Below are 17,945 nucleotides of genomic sequence, written 5' to 3'. Positions count from 1 at the left end.
ACACTGGTATTGTTATGCCGAAAAAACCTTCTCTTTCCAGAAACGCTTGTTTTGAAAATAAGTGGCCGGCTTCCTTAGATCATCTGACATAGCAGGAATATATACACAAGTCCCCGCTAAAACCTATATAACAACCTTGATTTAATCCTGTTTTTCTCAGGAAGGTTGGCGTTTTTCGTGAGCAAATCGATTAAAACTTGACAAAGATGTGTACTCTTTATCGCAGAACCTATAAAATGACGATATGATGCCGGTGTTGTATTCTGTAACCTAGTTGTTATTGTAGAACAACCTGAGTTCTGCAAAAAGGCATCACCCAGCTTGAATCAACATGTCTTTCGTTTAGTTATCTTCTTTTTTTGTAATTACCTTCCTTTGTCTAAATTGCCTAAATACATATCAGAACCACTATGTATCCTTTTAAATAGGGGACATGAAGTCTTTGATAGCACAAATATAAGAGGCAGGGCCAGTGTTAGGCAAACATTTGAGAACTCAAGAGCTGAGCATCTTACCACGTGGCAACTGCTGGCAGTGCGCCATCGGAGTTTTTTTTTTTTATCGGTTTCAGTCTCCCTCGATGTTTCCGCTCGACGGCCGCGTCATCTGTCATCGCATAGCGAGGCACGTGTGACGCGACGAGCAGCCATTCCCGATTCTTTCTCGGGGTGATCAAAGAGGTGTGGCGCTACCCGGCGCTGGAATATTTTTCTAGTTTCCTAATTGATTCCGAGTTCCACCCCAACCGCAGGGTGAGACGAAAAAACGTTATATATTTTTCGCCTTCATCTGTACTGAAACGCACAGCTGAAAGCTACCTTTCGATGTCTGAATCGTAGCTGAGCCGTGTCCACCTGCAGGAAACGATCGGTGACAAGGCGATCAATCGCATCTACCACTCTTTCCGCACATACCAGCGGTGCTCTTGTGTTCTAAATGTGCACAGACTTGTATTATTCAATGTCACTTCATTCCCTGGTGCCCAAGGCATTTCAGAGCTCAGAGAAGTCGCCAGTGTGGCCCAAATAAGCCGACAGAAGCTGGCTGAAAAACTGAAAAACCTGTCATAAGAGGAAGAACATGAAGCAGGTCACATACATTCAAGCCTTGCTTGTGGCTGCATGATAAACGGTTGTCACCAAAAATGCATCCTGCATTTGGTAAATTTATACGCCAAATACGCTTACTTGAATGTCGTCCATCCACGAAAATCGAGAGCAGTCCCAGAACACAACAGAATGCGGTTGCCTCTCGTGGGTCTTTCTTTGCGTATGTCGCCACTCACATTTAGCTACTTTGGCAAGGAAGAAATTCTGCCGCACGTAGTTCGTGTTGCTGCCCACAAAACTGCTATATTCATGGGCAGTTCTTTGGTGCGCTGGGCATATATAAATATCTTGCCTTTCGTGGCAGTCACTGTTCCTGCTGACTGTGCAATGTCAAGAGCTGTGCCGAAAAATTTGATGTCAGCTAAAAGGTGCCGTGGTAAGGAGAAATATGAAGTAAGCCGACGGGACAAAGCTCTTCGTGTTCTGTCTTGTCCTGGTGATTTTTACCTAACAAGAACTCCAACCAACCAACTCAACTGGGAGTCCGCTTACGAGGCTACGACTGCGTGTGTAGGCCTCCACCACCAGTAAGTCTGTAATCACACCGTCGTGCCTCACAGCAACTGAAACACAGACGGAAGCCATTATTCACCCCTCTCACCAAACTGGCGCCATCACACGCTCCCAGGACATGTCCATGCACAGCTGAACACCTACCTGCACCCCTACATGCAACCCTTTCCCTTAGCTGGGAATGTTCCACTCCTCGGTGCAGAGCAGACTCGGTCCTCGATCCCATCCGTTTCCGGCGAGGCGGCTTTGCGCGGTTCGACGAGGGTCGATCAGCAGTGACTGATCGACCGTACACAAGCCATCGTTGTCACCAGCGCGACAGAGGGCTCCTACCAGAGGCACGCCTAAATGCTTATCTGAACAACGGCCCAGCTCCTCCTGCTGCACACCGTCCAACACTGTGATCGTCGCTTCTGATGTCCTCCATCACCCATGCGTTGTGTAACCACCACACCGCGACGACCTGCAGCCTCAGCCCATCTAATTGAACAGTAACTCGGATCCGGGATGCAAATCTCACTCAGCCGAATATTTCTCACGTTCGGTCCCACATAAAGACGTCTGGGAGCTGCCAGTTTCTATGTATACTTTATACCTGCCTTGACGAACAGGTGAAGAAACTCGCGTGCAGCATGCAGTACATTTCATATATTTCTTGCTGGATGATACTGCACGCGCGTTTGGAGCCGTCGTCTTGCCGAAAGTGTAAAATAAAAAAGAAAAATCAAACAAACTAAGTGGCCCACTGGCAGGTTGTGACTAAAAATGCTGGTACTGTCCGAGCCGCTTCTGCGGCGGGTGAGATAGCGCCAGTAGCGTAGTGGGGTCAAGACTGCGTACGCGCGCATACATAGAGTCTGCTCGGCGGGTGTTCGCTGAGCGGTCCAGGTGCAGGTCACAGGTATTCCGGGTAGGTGACGCTCGACTCTCTCCGCGAAGGCACGGCTGTGGATTCCCTGCGGGCCGCCACTGCGGTCGAGTCTCGGCGCGTCTGCAGCGCCGACGAGTCTAGGCGCACAGGCACGGGGGGCACCGGCGGGGGCCTGCGCAAGAGGGCACCCGGTCGAACCACGGTCAACCTCGAGGTGGGACGCGAGCTTTGGACGAAACCGCCCACTCCGTCGCTGCGACAGCGCCTTCGGAGGTGAAGCGGTCGAGGAGAGGTAAAAAAAAAATGGTCTATTCGCGTAGTTAGGCGAAATATGAATTAGGTGCAGTTAGGTTTTCACTGCGGTTCCGGTGTTCAGATTCAGTGTTCACAGATGACAGTTGTCCGGATAGCGATAATGGGTTCATGTCCATATATGCGGAATAGGTCATTCTCTACACTCATATAGATCACTGGGAGTCTTCCTACCACTCCTGGCGCAGTGGTGCAGCGGTCAGGTGATTGCGCCACTGCCCTTCTATGGCAGGTGCCGCCACCGCTGGTACTTGGGCTGCTTGGGTTGGTTGTGATCCGGGTTGCTGTTCCCGAGAACCCTCTCACAATTAATTGAGCTGCCGCCTGACACGCTGGGCAGGTGAGTAGCCTGCACAAAACTGGCTTCAGACAAAGAGGCAGGCAAACACACAACGGCTAAATGCGGGGAATGGCCGCTATAAGTGCCAGCGCAATAAAAAGGCCGTACTGCCATGGCCGAAGCTTCTGGCCCTTAGGCAGACTTTGTAAGGAACTCAACTCCTCTAGAAGGTAGAAGGATCAATGCCCAGCTTTGAACAACCCCCGAGCTAAAGTAGCCAGGTGAGACGGATACCGCCTGAATGTTCGCGCCGCTACTTCATCCTGAAATAACAGGCCGGGTTTTTCCCATGCAGCTGAAAGAGTGTCGCAACTCAGCGAACTTGCTCTCGTGCCGCTGCTTGGTACTGCTCGAGAGGAAATGCTTTCTAATGGCTTCAGATTCTGCTATCACCATGTTGTTCGGTAGCGCAGCGGACCGATAGTTTATCACTGGCTGCAGGGAACCTCATCATTCCCTCATCGATCATGCATGACGGCTCTTAGGTGTTTTGGTCTGGTGTTATTGCTTCTCGCGGAGTAAAGGAGACGTGTTGTTATTTTTCTGAAGGATGTTCTGGCGGGCGAGTTGGTTCATAATGAAGAGAATAAGTCTGTCCTTTTGTGTGCCTTACGTCCCGTCTTGTTCGCGCAGTTTGTACTCATTGTTATTTTTTTACCTCTTTCCAGCGATGAAGAAATATTATGCAGAGGAGGCTTCCCGCATGCGGTTGCGACTTGAACAGAGTTGGCAAAGAACATGGCGCAGACTAATACTACCCATGGGTGACATTGAAAGCCACTGCTTGGATATTTTTATGTCATCTCTCCGACAACGCACGCGGCCTGCTTATCCGATCGTTGACGTAGCAGTCACGTCGGCTTCAACTCGGAGCACTACGTCCGAAGCCGAAAGCAAAGAAAATAATGCATCTGATATACGTTGCCGCGGCGGCTCAGTGGTTAAGGCGCTCGGTTGCTGGCCCGAAAGACGCGGGTTCGATTCCGGCCACGTCATTCGCATTTCGAAGTAGGCGAAATGCTAGAGACCCATGTACTGTGTGATGTGAGTTCACGTTAGAACCTCAGGTGGTCTAAATTATTCGGAGCACTCCACTACAACGTTCCTCATACCCTGAGTCGCTTTCCCATTTTAAGCCCTATAAAAGCAAAACAAGAATCTTATACACATCAGCAAACACAAAACTACGCCTGTAAGTACACAAGTGCACACATAAAATCATACTGACCGAAAAGAAAATGAGGTATGCCACGCGCGCTTCGATTAATAAAAAATAAGACTAAACACCATCGCAGCGCAGTTTTCGACGTTCCCGATAAGCGGGAGCAATACGGATTGGAACGAGGAAACCGCCATGCCTGCCGATAAAAGCTCATCTTCCTTCGGCTATATCGACACCAGGCGCGGCCGTGACGTGGCGCTACTATGCAGTTCAGTCGAAGCCTTCATGGAACACAAAGCACCACTTTTCCTGCCGACTGAAGTCATGCACTTGTGCACTGTCCCTAATTGACACATGAAACGACAAAGTCGACGTATTAAAACAAGTAGGAATACGCTATCACGATCTGCTGTGATGCGTTTGCCCTTTTTATTATTACTGGTGTTTGAACCTTTAAAACGTCGCACTATGAAGCTAAAGCAACACTATGGGCTATGAGGTACGCTGTAGGGGACGGGAATCGATTTCCGGCCACCGCAAGGGAATATAATTCCAGACATCTGAGGTTCTTTAACCAGCACTGAAATATCAGTGACACGAGCGTTCTACTGTTCCGCTCCCATTGAAATGCCACCGCTGCAACTGAAATCAAACCAGCGACCGGTGCTCATGTCGCAAGAAGCCATGGCCACTGAGGTACCACGCTGCTTGTTCCGCCTGGTTCCAAAGTGTTCTTAAATTCTTTTTTACAGCGCTAGCAGTTAAAGACAAGGTTCTCGGCCTCCGGGTAGTAGCTGTCGTCGTGACCATCCAGCTTGGATGATAACGTGGCCACGTGACGTCATCCTTTGACGTGACGAACACTCCCGGGACGCTGTCAGCAAACACGCATTACAAGATGCTTAAGTGCGTGACAACACGCTTCTCGCGCCATAAAGCACTCGTCGCATCCCCCACAAAACAGGAACAGAATCGCCACCCACCCACGAGTGGCAGCAGCAGTCAAAGAAAATGCAGCAGTACCAAAAGCAGAATGCGGACAAGCTAGCGCCGGTCATCAGCATTACCGGGGGCGCAGTCGCCATTTATTTTTTTGTTATTGAAATATTACCGATCAATAGCTATTTAAATGTAGCAGCAGAAAGTGGTCGGATTGCGTCGAAAGTCTAAATTACCAGTGGAAAATAATTCGGGAATGTGTACGGCTAGCAGCCTTGTTATCCGGTCGAGCTGTGCTTCAGACCGCGTGAGCTCCAAAAATAGCCCTTGGTTCTACACGCATATCGAAAGCATAAAATGTGCAGGTACACCGTGCAGCCTTACTGCGGCTGCATGCTGTTGGTATCTAAAATAAACTCAAGCCGCTGGTGTAACGTGAAAGCACCTCTAGACAATGAGGAACAAAATACTGTCTTGAAAATTGCCACGGTTCCGAACGCCCCAGGGGGCACTTATTCGAGTCTCTTTAGGCTGGATGAGTCCAACCAACAGCACAGGAGCGCATGTGACATTAATTACGTTATGCGCATGATCACCTGACGAGAAGTCGTTTATGCTAAAAGGTATGACTTCCACCGAGACCTCGGTGCCCGCAGGCTAAGCGGATAAGAAAGAAACTGCCAGCAGTGTCAGAAGCAGCGCTCTGCGTTGACATGATGTATTCAGTGCACACTTCATGCTTGCGTAGAACGAATGTAACCGCTATTTGCAATGTAGTGTTGCTAACTGAAGAGCTCTCCTTTTCGATTCACTCTCACGTAACGACGAAAGTGCTTAGATAGCAGCGTATGCGTCACGCTCACGACACACCGCAGATTTATTTCGCTCACAGGACCTCGCCTTACGTACACCGCAAATTGCATAGCGCTCAGAGAGGATGACGGGAAATGATAAGAAACTGGGAGGAAAACCCCATTACGTAAAGCACTCCATTAAAGTGCCACATCGGAGCTGATGTCGAATCAGTTGCGAAAGCTGCATATATAACTCGCTCCCGGTCGTGTCTTTGTTCGGTAGTCCCTTCTAGGCATAAAAAGTGGCAGCTAACTCCAGCACTGTGGCAATGGGACATTTTAGTGACAGCATCGTGTACCTCTTCTTTGGTCTGCATGTGCGCGCTCTTTTAGAACTGAATGCATTAAAAACCACCTCACCAAACTTTTGCTAACACTTATTAACAAAGCAAATATGGGGCAGGTTACGCACACGAGCTCATGACCTGTTCCATAATTAGCTGGCGCCAAAGCGGAACATGAAGCACGCGCCAGCAAGCCAGACCGAATCCTCATAGCTCTTCACTTGATAGAATGAACCGTGAATAATCGGCGCCTTGGCTTCCCTGTGCGATTATATTAATGCCCCTGATGCACTGGCGCCATACTTATATAGCTTCCGCTACTGTGCCGCCAAAATGTGGTTTCCTGTTATAGTATGCGTGTCCTTTTATACTCTCTTCAGTCTTCTTTCCCTCTGCATCGTTCCTGTCTTCTCATTAAGCTGACTATAACTCTCCCTTTTATTTCCGTTTGCCACCATCCAGGTGCGCGACTTGATTCTGAAGCAGCACCCCCTTCTTACATACGTACTGCCTTGCACGGGAATATGAGCTTCAACAGACTCAAAACAAACAAAACAAAAGACGTCGAGAACAGGCAACGCAGAAGCGCCAGCTTCGTCCACATTACCGCCCAGCTGGCATTCGTGACATCACTCAGAAGCATCAGGGCCTGCATAGTGATGCGAAGGTTCTGGGTCAATTGCGCAGTCAACACATCGCTGTCACATTGGCACATGACACATGTCAGTGGCCCCATACTCTTTTTTGACAAAGGTTCACAAGCCGCTGTTTCCGTTCGAGTAGTCAGAATGCGCGACGGAGGCACTGTCAAGGCTCTGTGAGGAGTGAGAAAAGTTCTGTTGGGTATTTAGGACCTCTGAACACCAAACGCACCACAGGAACATATTAGCCCCATCATCCTTGAATTCTTCCTTGTGCGACGGGATGAAACTTCCGCGCAAAAAGTCTGATTGCGAATATCGCTTCGTCGGGTCCACAGTTCGTCGTCTATGTGTGGAGTATGAATGTAGGCGCGAAAATATTTGATTCGGAAAGAACTTGATGCCCGATTTTTTGCATTGTAAATGCACCACCGTGCAACGTTCGCACTGACACCGCACCTCTTTGTTTCGTTCTCAAAGCATTCGTTTCGGTTATCGATACATAGCTGCGTCGCGCTGCATCTGCGTACAGACTGTTGCCACTGCTTATAATGTGGCCCCCGGTGGCCGGTATACCTGGATTTGAATCTGGCTATGCGTGTCTCGATGAGGAAGCCGCAGGTGGCCTCCTCCGCCGCGTCACTGGCGTCCCCGCCCGGCTTGTGCTTGAGCAGGTAGCGTGTGGCCTGGATCAGGTGCAGCGCCGAGGCGGCCAGGGCGAGGCTCTGCAACAGCAAGCCATGGCTCGCTCGTAAGCGGATCACCTAGGAACAGAACTCGGGTTGCGCCCGCTTTCTTGGCAGCGTGAAACACAATTTGGAGGGAAAGCCCCAGCTACGAAAATGGCAGTTCGTAAATTCTGTCTGCGCTCTGCCTCCCCATTTTTGAGACTTTCTGCCATCGGCAGTGTTTTACAGGTTGACTAATTTTACCTAATTAAGGAAATTTGCCCTAAGCGAAAAATAACTTTGCTACTTCTAGACAGATGCCAGAAACCTGTTTCAGTTTCATTTGCGCTATAAGTGTTTGCGCTCGTCCATGACCCCGTCCACGATTATCTGTTCTCTCTCCTGTTTTTTCCTTCCTGTTTTCTCACTCAATTTTTCCACCATCAGAAGATGGCACCAAGTTATCTATTATAGTTATAATCGATTATAACGAAATTATATTTTCGATTCTGGGGGTTTAACGTCCCAAAGCGACTCAGGCTATGAGGGACGCCGTAGTCAAGAACATAGGAAATATGAACCACCTGGGGTTATTTAACGTGCACTGACATCGCACAGTACGCGGGCCTCTAGCATTTCGCCTCCATCGAAATTCGACCACCGCGGCCGGGATCGAACTCTCGTCTTTCGGGTCAGCAGCCGAGCATCATAACCAATAAGCCACCGCGGCGGCATTAGAGATTATAGTGTTGACTTGCTTTGAACAAACACTCAGCGACGCACTGACGTGACTCAACTCGAATACGTCAGCAAGTGATTGTAGAAAGCTTAATGGCCAAAGCACACGACTCACAGTAAAGACGAAAAAAATTGATTGATTTGTGCATCGCAACTTTTTCAGAGCACACGAAAGCCTCTTGGGCACGCTTTTAGAATGAGCGATCTTTATTCTTTGTTTTCTGTGTTGCCGTCATATTCAGGGGCTGACTGCCAAAACGACACAAAGCTCGTCAAAAAATGTCAGTGAAAAATCACTGCCCAATTTTCTTGAATATACTCTACGCTAATCTGTCAGTTTCGTTCGATATATTTATATAAAAAATTACGTGTGCTAACAGAAACGCGTTTCTTTCTGTGCCTCTATAAAAGCTTGAAAAGGCATTCGAAAACTTTTGTGAACATATAAAACCAAAAGATAACCTGTGGAATTTCTTCAGAAAGACTCGCAATGCAAATACATACTTAGCGAGTTTAAACAAGTTTAGAATAAACTCTAAAAACACTGAAAAAGGTATATCTCAACTCTTCAATCGAATTTTAAGCTTGCGCAGTGAAAACATGTGAATATTTTGCAAGTTAACAATGATTCCTGTGTTAAATGCGCCAGTTAAACTCAAAATAAACGCTGATTTTTATTGTGTGATAGATCACTAGCCAGTTTATTTAACATTTATTTGGTAAATATCTCTAGGACACGCTATTGAAATTTGTTACATTAGTAAGTGCTGTGCTGGCACTTAGAAATCAGACTCTCTCCATTCTGAATTCTGTCACATTGAAACACAGCAGTGAAGAAGATGTGAAAGCAGAGCTTGTGTTACATATATGACTGCATCCAAATGCTGGTCTCTGGTATCTTTCCAGAAAAAAATGTAAATTCTTTCTACGAAAGTAATCTGTACAAATATTTCTTTCCGAGAGAGATTGAACGCATTACATAAAAGTATTTCAGTGTTACTTTTGCGGCTGGACATGCTATTTGGAAACAACAAGGTGGTTTTCATGATCAAAAATTGATCGAGAAAGTGTTAGGAATTTCAGATGTAATTATAGATACATTGAGCACTAAAATTTATCATTAATTACCACATTTTACATTTAAAAACACGTTTCGTAGCATTGCGCTCCACACATCGCAAAAAGAACTTGATAGAAAGGACATTAGAAACATAGCTTTGTAGCTCGTGCGTAGTTGCCTCGAACCTCGCTGCTTGCATGCTCTGTTACGACGATAGAGATCTGTTGAAAGGCATGTTGTTAAATATAGCGTACGCTAGAGCGCTGAATTAGGCATCCGGCTATTTATTTACATACATTAAATTGCAATAATTCCTCTAATAGACGGAATGTGGCTGTTTGCCGGGGACGATATTTTTTTTTCCTTCAGGGCGAACCTTCCTAGCTAGAAGTTACAGCAGGTCGTTGGCTACAAAATGTTAACTGGCTCTGTTAAAATTAGCTATATTCAAACACGAGCAAAACTAAGCTTAGTGTTATTGCCCGAAAACAATTAAATTCATTACAATGAAAAGCTATCTTATTGTAGCTTGCTTTGATTATGCTGGCGTCTATTCTTTCCTTGGAGGCACAATTCAAGGAAACTCAAGCAGAACAGAGCATTTAACGCGTGCGTCATGATACCTATAAGTCTGTTGCCATGGTAAACCACTTCTTGTTCTTCTGCACCTTACGCCCATTTGGCTTAAAGGACAAATACTGTGGTGCGGGTAGAAGAAAAAGGGTGAAACTTAAAGGACAGCTGCGGGTGTTTTCCTGTTGTGGATTAATACGTTAGCTGATGTTTATTTTTGTGTGAAAATGGAAACCAGCCGTAGATGGCAAAGCTGGCAGCATTACAACAGCAAGCAAAAGCGCTTAATTTTGATTCATGTAAAAACTAAGGTTCCTCAAAAACGACGACACGCCATGTCCTTCCCACGGTTAAAGATGTACGTAGGATGCAGTTATATTTAGTGAATTAAAGTAACCAAGAGCTTCACGATATTTTTGGGTCACTACTTGGACAAAAATACAAGATGCAGCTTCTGCCACGTTTAGACTGCAGCGAAAAAAAAAACGAACTAAATGGCGCACAATTAACCTATTGACCATCAGATGACTGAGTTTTGTATAATACGTACCCCACCACTACTCAAGTGCCTAACGATTGCAAGACACCCCAGCTGTAGAGTGACAGGTGACTTTGCAGCTGGGGCCAGCAGTGTGGTACGGCTGCGCTTGACTGCATGCGAAGTCTAAGGCGGCACCACGTCTGATCGTGCACTTCAGAAGCAATATTGCTTAAAGAAACAGCGCTCGCCCCACGCAGCCCGTACAATGATTCTTCGGTTTCGCTGGCCAAGGAGGAAATATGTCGCCACCGTCGCCTGCAATTCCACACTCTTGTCTGGCGGGGCTCCATATGCGCAACAGTTTCGTCACACCAGGAAGGAGCCTCGCGCCGTGGTCTCGCATGCGTAATTGCACAGTTTGGGCCGAAATTTTAAACGTGCACGTCTCAGAACACAGGCGCGTCACTGTAATTGCACAAAACAGAATAGTCTTTGAATTCCACTGGCTCTAAGTTTTCAGCATAGACATACACGCTAACTGCCGTGAATAAAAAGTTAATTATTGCATTTTATTCATTACTTATAATACGATGACAATTATGCTCAGAGTTTGCGTCCTCCTGGCCGCATATCCCATGCTCAAAAACAACTTTTTTTGTGTAGTGCTCTTTGAATTATTTTTAAAATCCGGAAAGTCTAAGTTTGAACACCCTATATGCATGGATGGGCCATCTGCCTTAGTTTCCCGCAAACCAGGATGGGGTTTTCGTGTTAAAGCTTTCCCTAATTGAATATAGATGTTGCTTATTTCTTTCTCTTATTTCATCGCTGATCGCCATTTCTCCGCCACGACGAGCAATGCGCAAGCCTGCTTTTCCCAGCAGTAGCAGGTGGCGCTGGCGCCTTCCGTTTGAATCTTAGAGCGTCGGCCGGAGTCCCCATCTCCCACGACGATAATAGACAAACAAGCGTAGGATCATCCTGTAGGCTCGTCTGCCACCGCCGGCGCACTTCGATGTGTTTGGTTTGTTGCTTGTTTGCTGGGGTAGCTCAAAGAACACTCGAGCTCGTTGTGGCTTCGACATAGTTTGCGGCGTCCGCGATGGGGCGTACTTTTTGGCTCACTTGAGCTTCTGCTCTGACTTCGATGCCTGTCTTTTCGAAGCTGCGACTAAGGCCGCGCAAGTGGCGTCAGAAGTAAACGGGCCCCGATGTCGATATTCGGCCGCTTCACTGCCGCATTTGCTGGCCAACATAGAAATGAAGTGCACTAACTGCCGATATCCCTACCCCGGAGTATCTTCACATCACAAAACCTTGTTCCGTTTGCTTTCGCTCGATCCCGCCTGGGGCAGAGGCGATTAAATGTACTGAAACCACACCTCTTCGATTTCCCTTCGAGCCGGCTCACTTTTGCGCAGGTGTTAGCACGGGCGTACAGGTGCAGTGAGAAGTGCACATAATACGGTCCTGACAACCGAGCACAGTCACACGCTACCTTGCGGATTTGAGCAGGCATGATCCGACTGTGTGTGAGCACCTCAATGCCACCTTTGTTCGCGCTATGGAGTTAAGACCATGGAATAGAGCACCGTTTACATACGAAGTGAATGGTACCGAGGTAGAGCGAGCAATGGCGCAGTCCAGCGTGCTTAAATCGAGTGGGCTCTTTCGCCTTACGGCTGACGGCATGTCGGCATCGAGACAGCACGTTCCAATTGTCATCGAGTACACTCGCCCGTGACAAAGCAGAGAAGCCTCCGAAGAGGTGGGTTCATTCCGCTGTACTCGAAGCCAAGTGACGCAAGTCGGTCGACAAGTGTTGGCTTCGGCGCCGCAGATTTCGAAGAACTGACAGCACAGGAAACGTCCACAGAATTCCCCGGCGCGGAGAAAGAGATGAGCAGCGTCCTATGCGTTGGACGGCACGCCCGCGGCGCCGAGTTTCCTCGTTTGCTCTTTTTCGGAGAACAGTGGCGAATTAAGCGGTGTCTTGCGTTTCGCGATCAGCCTCCAAGTGGCCAACACAGCGCTATAGGCGACTGCGTTACCAGTGAAACGAGCTACACGCGCGCATTCTCACTGCAGAGCCTTTGTCACTCCCGTTTCCACATGTAGGCGTTTTCTTTTTCATTACCATCACCCCCCCCCCCCCCCCCCCTTGATATTGACGTGACTTCAAATTCACTTTTACGAAATCCAACCAATGCATTCTTCAGCGTTACCCTTTTGTAAAAAACGCTGCTTACGTGAATTTCACCACGGACATCGTTCACTGACTGGTAGCAATTTGTAGTTGTACACTGTTTACGTGACGCACTGTGCGATAAGAGTTTAAAGAGTGGGAGCCACCTGCGCACAAATCTACAAACGTAGCACGGCAGTGCACCGTCTTTGCATTCTTGCATGACCCTAGTGTGAAGGAATTCAGCTAAGACATAAGGTATGTACTAGCGTTTGTGCACACCAGCCAAACCCTGAGAAAACTTCGCCTTCAGAGGCATTCAAGTGCTGCGCAGGTTGAACATTCATTGGTAACTAGACAAGATCATCGCCTTACTGATTCGCACGGTATACGATGCCACATGCGCATGCCTGCATGCAGTCAACGCCAAAAGATGCAAAATAAACATTTTTTTCTTTTATTCACCCACCGCAGCGGTTCGTACCAGCTTAGACATAAGTAATGAGAATAGGCACATGACCATCTTCGTTGGTCATTGATTTGCATCCAGACTAAGCAGAGCCGAAACTTTCAGCTCCCGCTGTCACGTCGACAAGTGAATTGTGCGCCATACTGCCCACGTGTAATCCTCGCGCGGTGTTTCTGGTGTCCAATAATGCCATTTGCTTTGGATGTTAAAACTAGACGTCTTCAGAGACATTCAAGCGTCGTAGGGACACAAAGCCAGCCATAAGGTGCTGTTTAAACGACCAAACTTTTTTTCAATTTATATCAGCAGAACCCTGACCTGTTGAACAGGGCACTGACCCTTCGCTAATTTAGCCGATCAATAATTTAATCCTGGATCTTTTTTTCAGTCGCGTATTCACGTGACGTGAAATCATGTTCGCAACTCGTGTCGGATAGCGCAGTGGGCTCGATTTGGCGCGACTGCCTCTCGGATCCTCGCCTGAACGTCTCAGCAACCAGAAGAGCAAATCCAGTGAGGTGGCCGATGCCAGCAGTGACAAGAACCGACCAAAAAACAGATTTCAGTCTGTAGTGGCAGACCACGACAGCTATCACAAGTCTGCCACCGTTGTTCTCCGTACCAGGCCACGTTGGTCTCTGAACGAGGTCATGCCTATTGCCACCTTGGCCGATAAGGGACTTAATTGAGGCTCATTTCTTGGCAATATGCCTTTCTTTTTTTCTTTTCCTCGCTTGATTAATACGTAGCCCGTCTCTATACGAGCACAGCGCGCAGCCACAGACTCGGAGCCAAAAAGCACGTGGCGCGTGTACTTGAACGGCGCCGGACTCGATCCGATACGCCGCGAGTGGAGGTTTTCATTCAAGGAAACGTACACACGCAAAATTGGCTCCCGTCGCCTTACTCTTCAAGGGAAGCTGCACGCTGCCCGAGAGAGAGAAGGAAGCGCGCGAGAAGGGGGCGTTCGAGCAGAACCGGCAGGAACCTCTTCGTCCCCCAACCCAGCATCCTGCCCAGAAGGTCGTTCACCGACAGCTCTCTGGAGCAGAGCGCTGCTGTTTTGAGCGCTTGTTCGTTGCCACATCGAAGCTGTGGCGTTCTATCGGTTTCTCTCTCACATCGCAAGCATTTGCTGCCTGAGAGCAAGAGAGTTGCAAATGAAATAGCATTGTTATCGCGCCAACACTGATCCTTCCCGAATTCTAAGTTGGATGGTTAAGGGTTAACCAAATTTTACGGGTGAGAACGTTGCTTGCGAGCTTGCGAGGCTTGCCGTAGAGGAGAAACCTCCGGATTAGTTTAGGACAGCTTACGTTCTTTGACGTGCAACGAATCTGTGTACGAGGGAGTAATTGCATTTCGTCTCCATCAGAACGCTGCCTCTGCGGCCGGGAGTGAAGCCGCGAACTCGAGCTCTACAGCCGGATGTCATCACCGATGAGCCACCGCGGCGGATGGGGCATTCAGAGTGATTCATTAGTCCCGCCACAAATGACAAACAGAAAACCATGGAACTCTTCAAAGTTTGTCATGATCTCTTATATTTTGTTTGGCGATTCTTGTGTCGTAACGCGCGTCAAACCGAGTAGTATTATGCTTCGTTTGCTAAAACGTGACTAAAGCGAGAGAAATTAAAAAAACATGGTGCCTCTACACCTTATCAGTACATGAAGTATGTTGTGTGAACATCAGCTATACGTCAAACTATACAGCCGTTTGGCTCTGCAGGAGCATACCTCTGGTGACGAGTGAGGATTGTTGGCAGACTAAGGGCGGGCTGAGGTGTGGCAAAAAATAACTGACCTGTGGTGCCTTAAGGTGTTTCTCAGTAACGGGTGTACTTGCTTGACAACTGCATGAGCAGTTTTTCCTTTAGACAAGTGACAAAGCGCCGGGCTTCATGTGAGCTGATTGTGAAACAAACGTGCACATGGTTGTGGTGCACGTGATTGATGTTCAATGTGTATGAAAGTGAAAAAAGAGGTAACAGTACCGATACTGCGTCCATGTATGGCGCAAAAAGAAAAAAAATGTTGGGGTGTAACACAGATAAACCGAGTAGACGTGCGAAAGCAGGTGTTCATTCTACAACTGGAGGGGACACTTAAGCTCCGCCTTAAGGGTATGACGCGATATCTTCAGTGGGTTAATGCCCATATATGAAGAACTGGTCATTCAGCGCGACGCTCCTCCGAACTTACCTGAGTTGCTACCCGAGTAACTCAGGTAAGTTCGGGTAGTAACTCAGGTTGCTAGGCAACGGCACAAGATCGTACGTACGTACGGTGACGTACGGTGACAAGATTCTTGGTCGGTGTTGGTGAGCATATGAGTGCTTTCCCACTAAAATGAAAGCTCACATCGCATAACTACCAAACACGTCTAACCCTCTGCGAACGGAGCCGTGCCTGTATTGCGCAGCTACCCACGTACTGTTTCTATCACGCCTATATTCCTCATTTATGGCCCTGTTCGTGAATCTCCCGCAGAATCTTCCCGCCGTTAAAACAAAATAAACCGTCATCGTAACCGCAACGAAACAATTCATGACATATACAAAAGAGTAAGTCAGCTGACATGCAAATAACCCCATACTCTTGGTTATGCAATATCCCTGCGCACGCTGGCAAAAACAAAAGAAAAACGGTCGTCGACAAACTGCTTGGATAAAAAGGTCACTAAGCCCCAGCTAGTCGCCAGTTGCTTATCTCGCGGTCGACAGACGCAAGCGGTTGCGCAGGAGGGGCCCGTTACGTGCGCGCGCAGCATGACATTGACTCGGCGTCGCGGGTCGCCGACGCGCTGTAATGAATTCCGTGTCCTCAGACAGTCTGGCCTCGTGGTTCGCCGCCTATCGGGTCCGAAGGCATGCGCCCGACAATTAAGATCGGTGCAGAGCGCCCACCGCTCTCCGTACCTCCGATTGCCTTCACGCCGTTAGGTAACTCACTGACGAATCCACACGTGCACACGCGATCCGGTTCCCGCTTTCTTGGGCAGCCGGGGCAAAATCAGCGATAACAGTATACCGTACAGCCGCTTGCTCGAGCGAAAACACGGCGACCGAATGTCGTCTGGGTTCGATCCCCTCTGCAACAACGGAGGCCACCCGTAGAAGATAGCGATACACGAATGTAGCTAGCTGTAGCACACCCTGTGCACTCCTGTATATATAGTAAACTACGTTTACGAGGGTGAAGCGCGCTTGCCCCTCTGCTACGGCAGCCGGCATTATGGGTTTTCGTATCTGCTTCCACTGTGGCGCTTTAGCCCTCAATGCCGCGCGCGTGCATGTGAACGTAAACGGCCTCTCGCAACCTCCGATGAAATAATTATGGCAGTAGCGGCAAGTTCGTCTGGCCTCTTTGAGTGAAAGTTCTTTTTTTTATGTATGAGCTCTTGATTATTTAAGCGCGATAGTGTTAAAGAGCTCGTGTCGTACAAGATCCGGGGCGTCGACTGAGTCGGCGTCGTTGACCATGAGCGAAAAATCTACGAAAAATCCCCGGAGAAGCAACCTAGGAGGCTGGTGAGCTACCTGTAGGTCACGTACTCTAGTGGCGTCATCACAATCGGATTTTCAGCTCAGTGCGCACCCTGAAAGGCGACAGTTAAATTAATGACTGGTCGCGACGGGTTGCTCGTGAAGAGCAACCTGGGCCGCACAGGTCCCACCGGTGACAGCACCTGCCATCCCAGGGCAGTGGCGCATCGCTTAACCGCTGCGCCACTGCAACAGGAGTGATAAGAGGACTCCCACGGATCTGTGAATGCCAAGTCGAGAACGACCAATTCCGCACACACGGGTGTTAACCCATTGCCATCGCGCCATACCCTTGAGGTGGAGCTTAAGTGTGCCCTTATTTTTTGTTTTACCATAGGCGTAAGCTCACGGTTCTGGTTGTTTGGCAAGAAGATACCTGACGTCGGTTCATCATGTATTCGTTTTCCAACCTGCCGCCTTGTTCGCGTTTCTCTTAAGAGCAACACATTTTTTGTCCTAATTTTCAACATGCTAGGTAGCTTTCTATGACGATGGATATAGCCCACTGGTTCCCATGTGCGCGCTTTGCACCAAATTTAGTGGCCCAGTTCACGACCGTCGCGCGGGCTCGCTCTCCTCTCGGTGTGCTGATTCTCCGGAGTGGAAAAAAGATGAAAAGCATATAACTTGGATACTACTCGCGAGAACCTTTGGTAAAACTTACACGTGTGCACATATATGACACATGCTGACGTGCATGTCGAAGAAGCAGGCCGGAGACCAGGCGGTAGGTGACTATGGCATAGGCTTCAGGAATAGTAGGGAAGAGTTATTAGTAGAGTTCGCAGAGTGAAATAATTTACGGATCATGAATACCTTTTTTTTTTTGCAAACGGGAGAACAGAAAGTGGACGTGTAAGAGCCACAATGGTGAGACAAAAATTGAAATCGACTTCATATTATGCCCCTCAGTCTGGCATCGTGCAGGATGTGGAGGTCCTCGGAAAGGTGCGTTGTAGCGGCCACAACACGGTAAGGTCTCGAAGTAGCTTAGACTTGAAGAGAGAACGGAATAAACTAGTGAAGCGGGAGCTTAACTGATATTCAGGGTATCGCTGCAGAACAGATATCGGGCTTTAATGGAGGAAGACGATCTTAATGTTCTAACAATGAACGATAATCTCACAACTATTATTTCGGAGTGCGCCATGCAAGTAGGCTGTAGGATGGCTCGACAGGATACCGGCAAGCTATCTCAG

The 17,945-nt window shown here is 48.2% G+C and overlaps 1 protein-coding gene across 1 annotated transcript; it reads right to left on the bottom strand.

Annotated features, from left to right (window-relative positions):
* Positions 1 to 361: 361 nt before the first annotated feature.
* LOC144114393 (uncharacterized) lies at positions 362 to 13,851 on the bottom strand. The gene is made up of 3 exons (XM_077648116.1): positions 13,822 to 13,851; positions 7,602 to 7,789; positions 362 to 2,665 (listed from the first exon to the last, which is right to left on the bottom strand). The coding sequence occupies exons 1-3, from the start codon at positions 13,849 to 13,851 to the stop codon at positions 2,518 to 2,520; spliced, it is 366 nt and encodes a 121-aa protein (XP_077504242.1). The 3' UTR covers positions 362 to 2,517.
* Between the last annotated feature and the right edge of the window lie 4,094 nt (positions 13,852 to 17,945).

Source organism: Amblyomma americanum, chromosome 1 (genome assembly GCF_052857255.1).
Source record: "Amblyomma americanum isolate KBUSLIRL-KWMA chromosome 1, ASM5285725v1, whole genome shotgun sequence".
Taxonomy (NCBI): domain Eukaryota; kingdom Metazoa; phylum Arthropoda; class Arachnida; order Ixodida; family Ixodidae; genus Amblyomma; species Amblyomma americanum.
The sequence above is the reverse complement of the archived record's forward strand: the minus strand, read 5'-3'. Positions and strand labels throughout refer to the sequence as shown.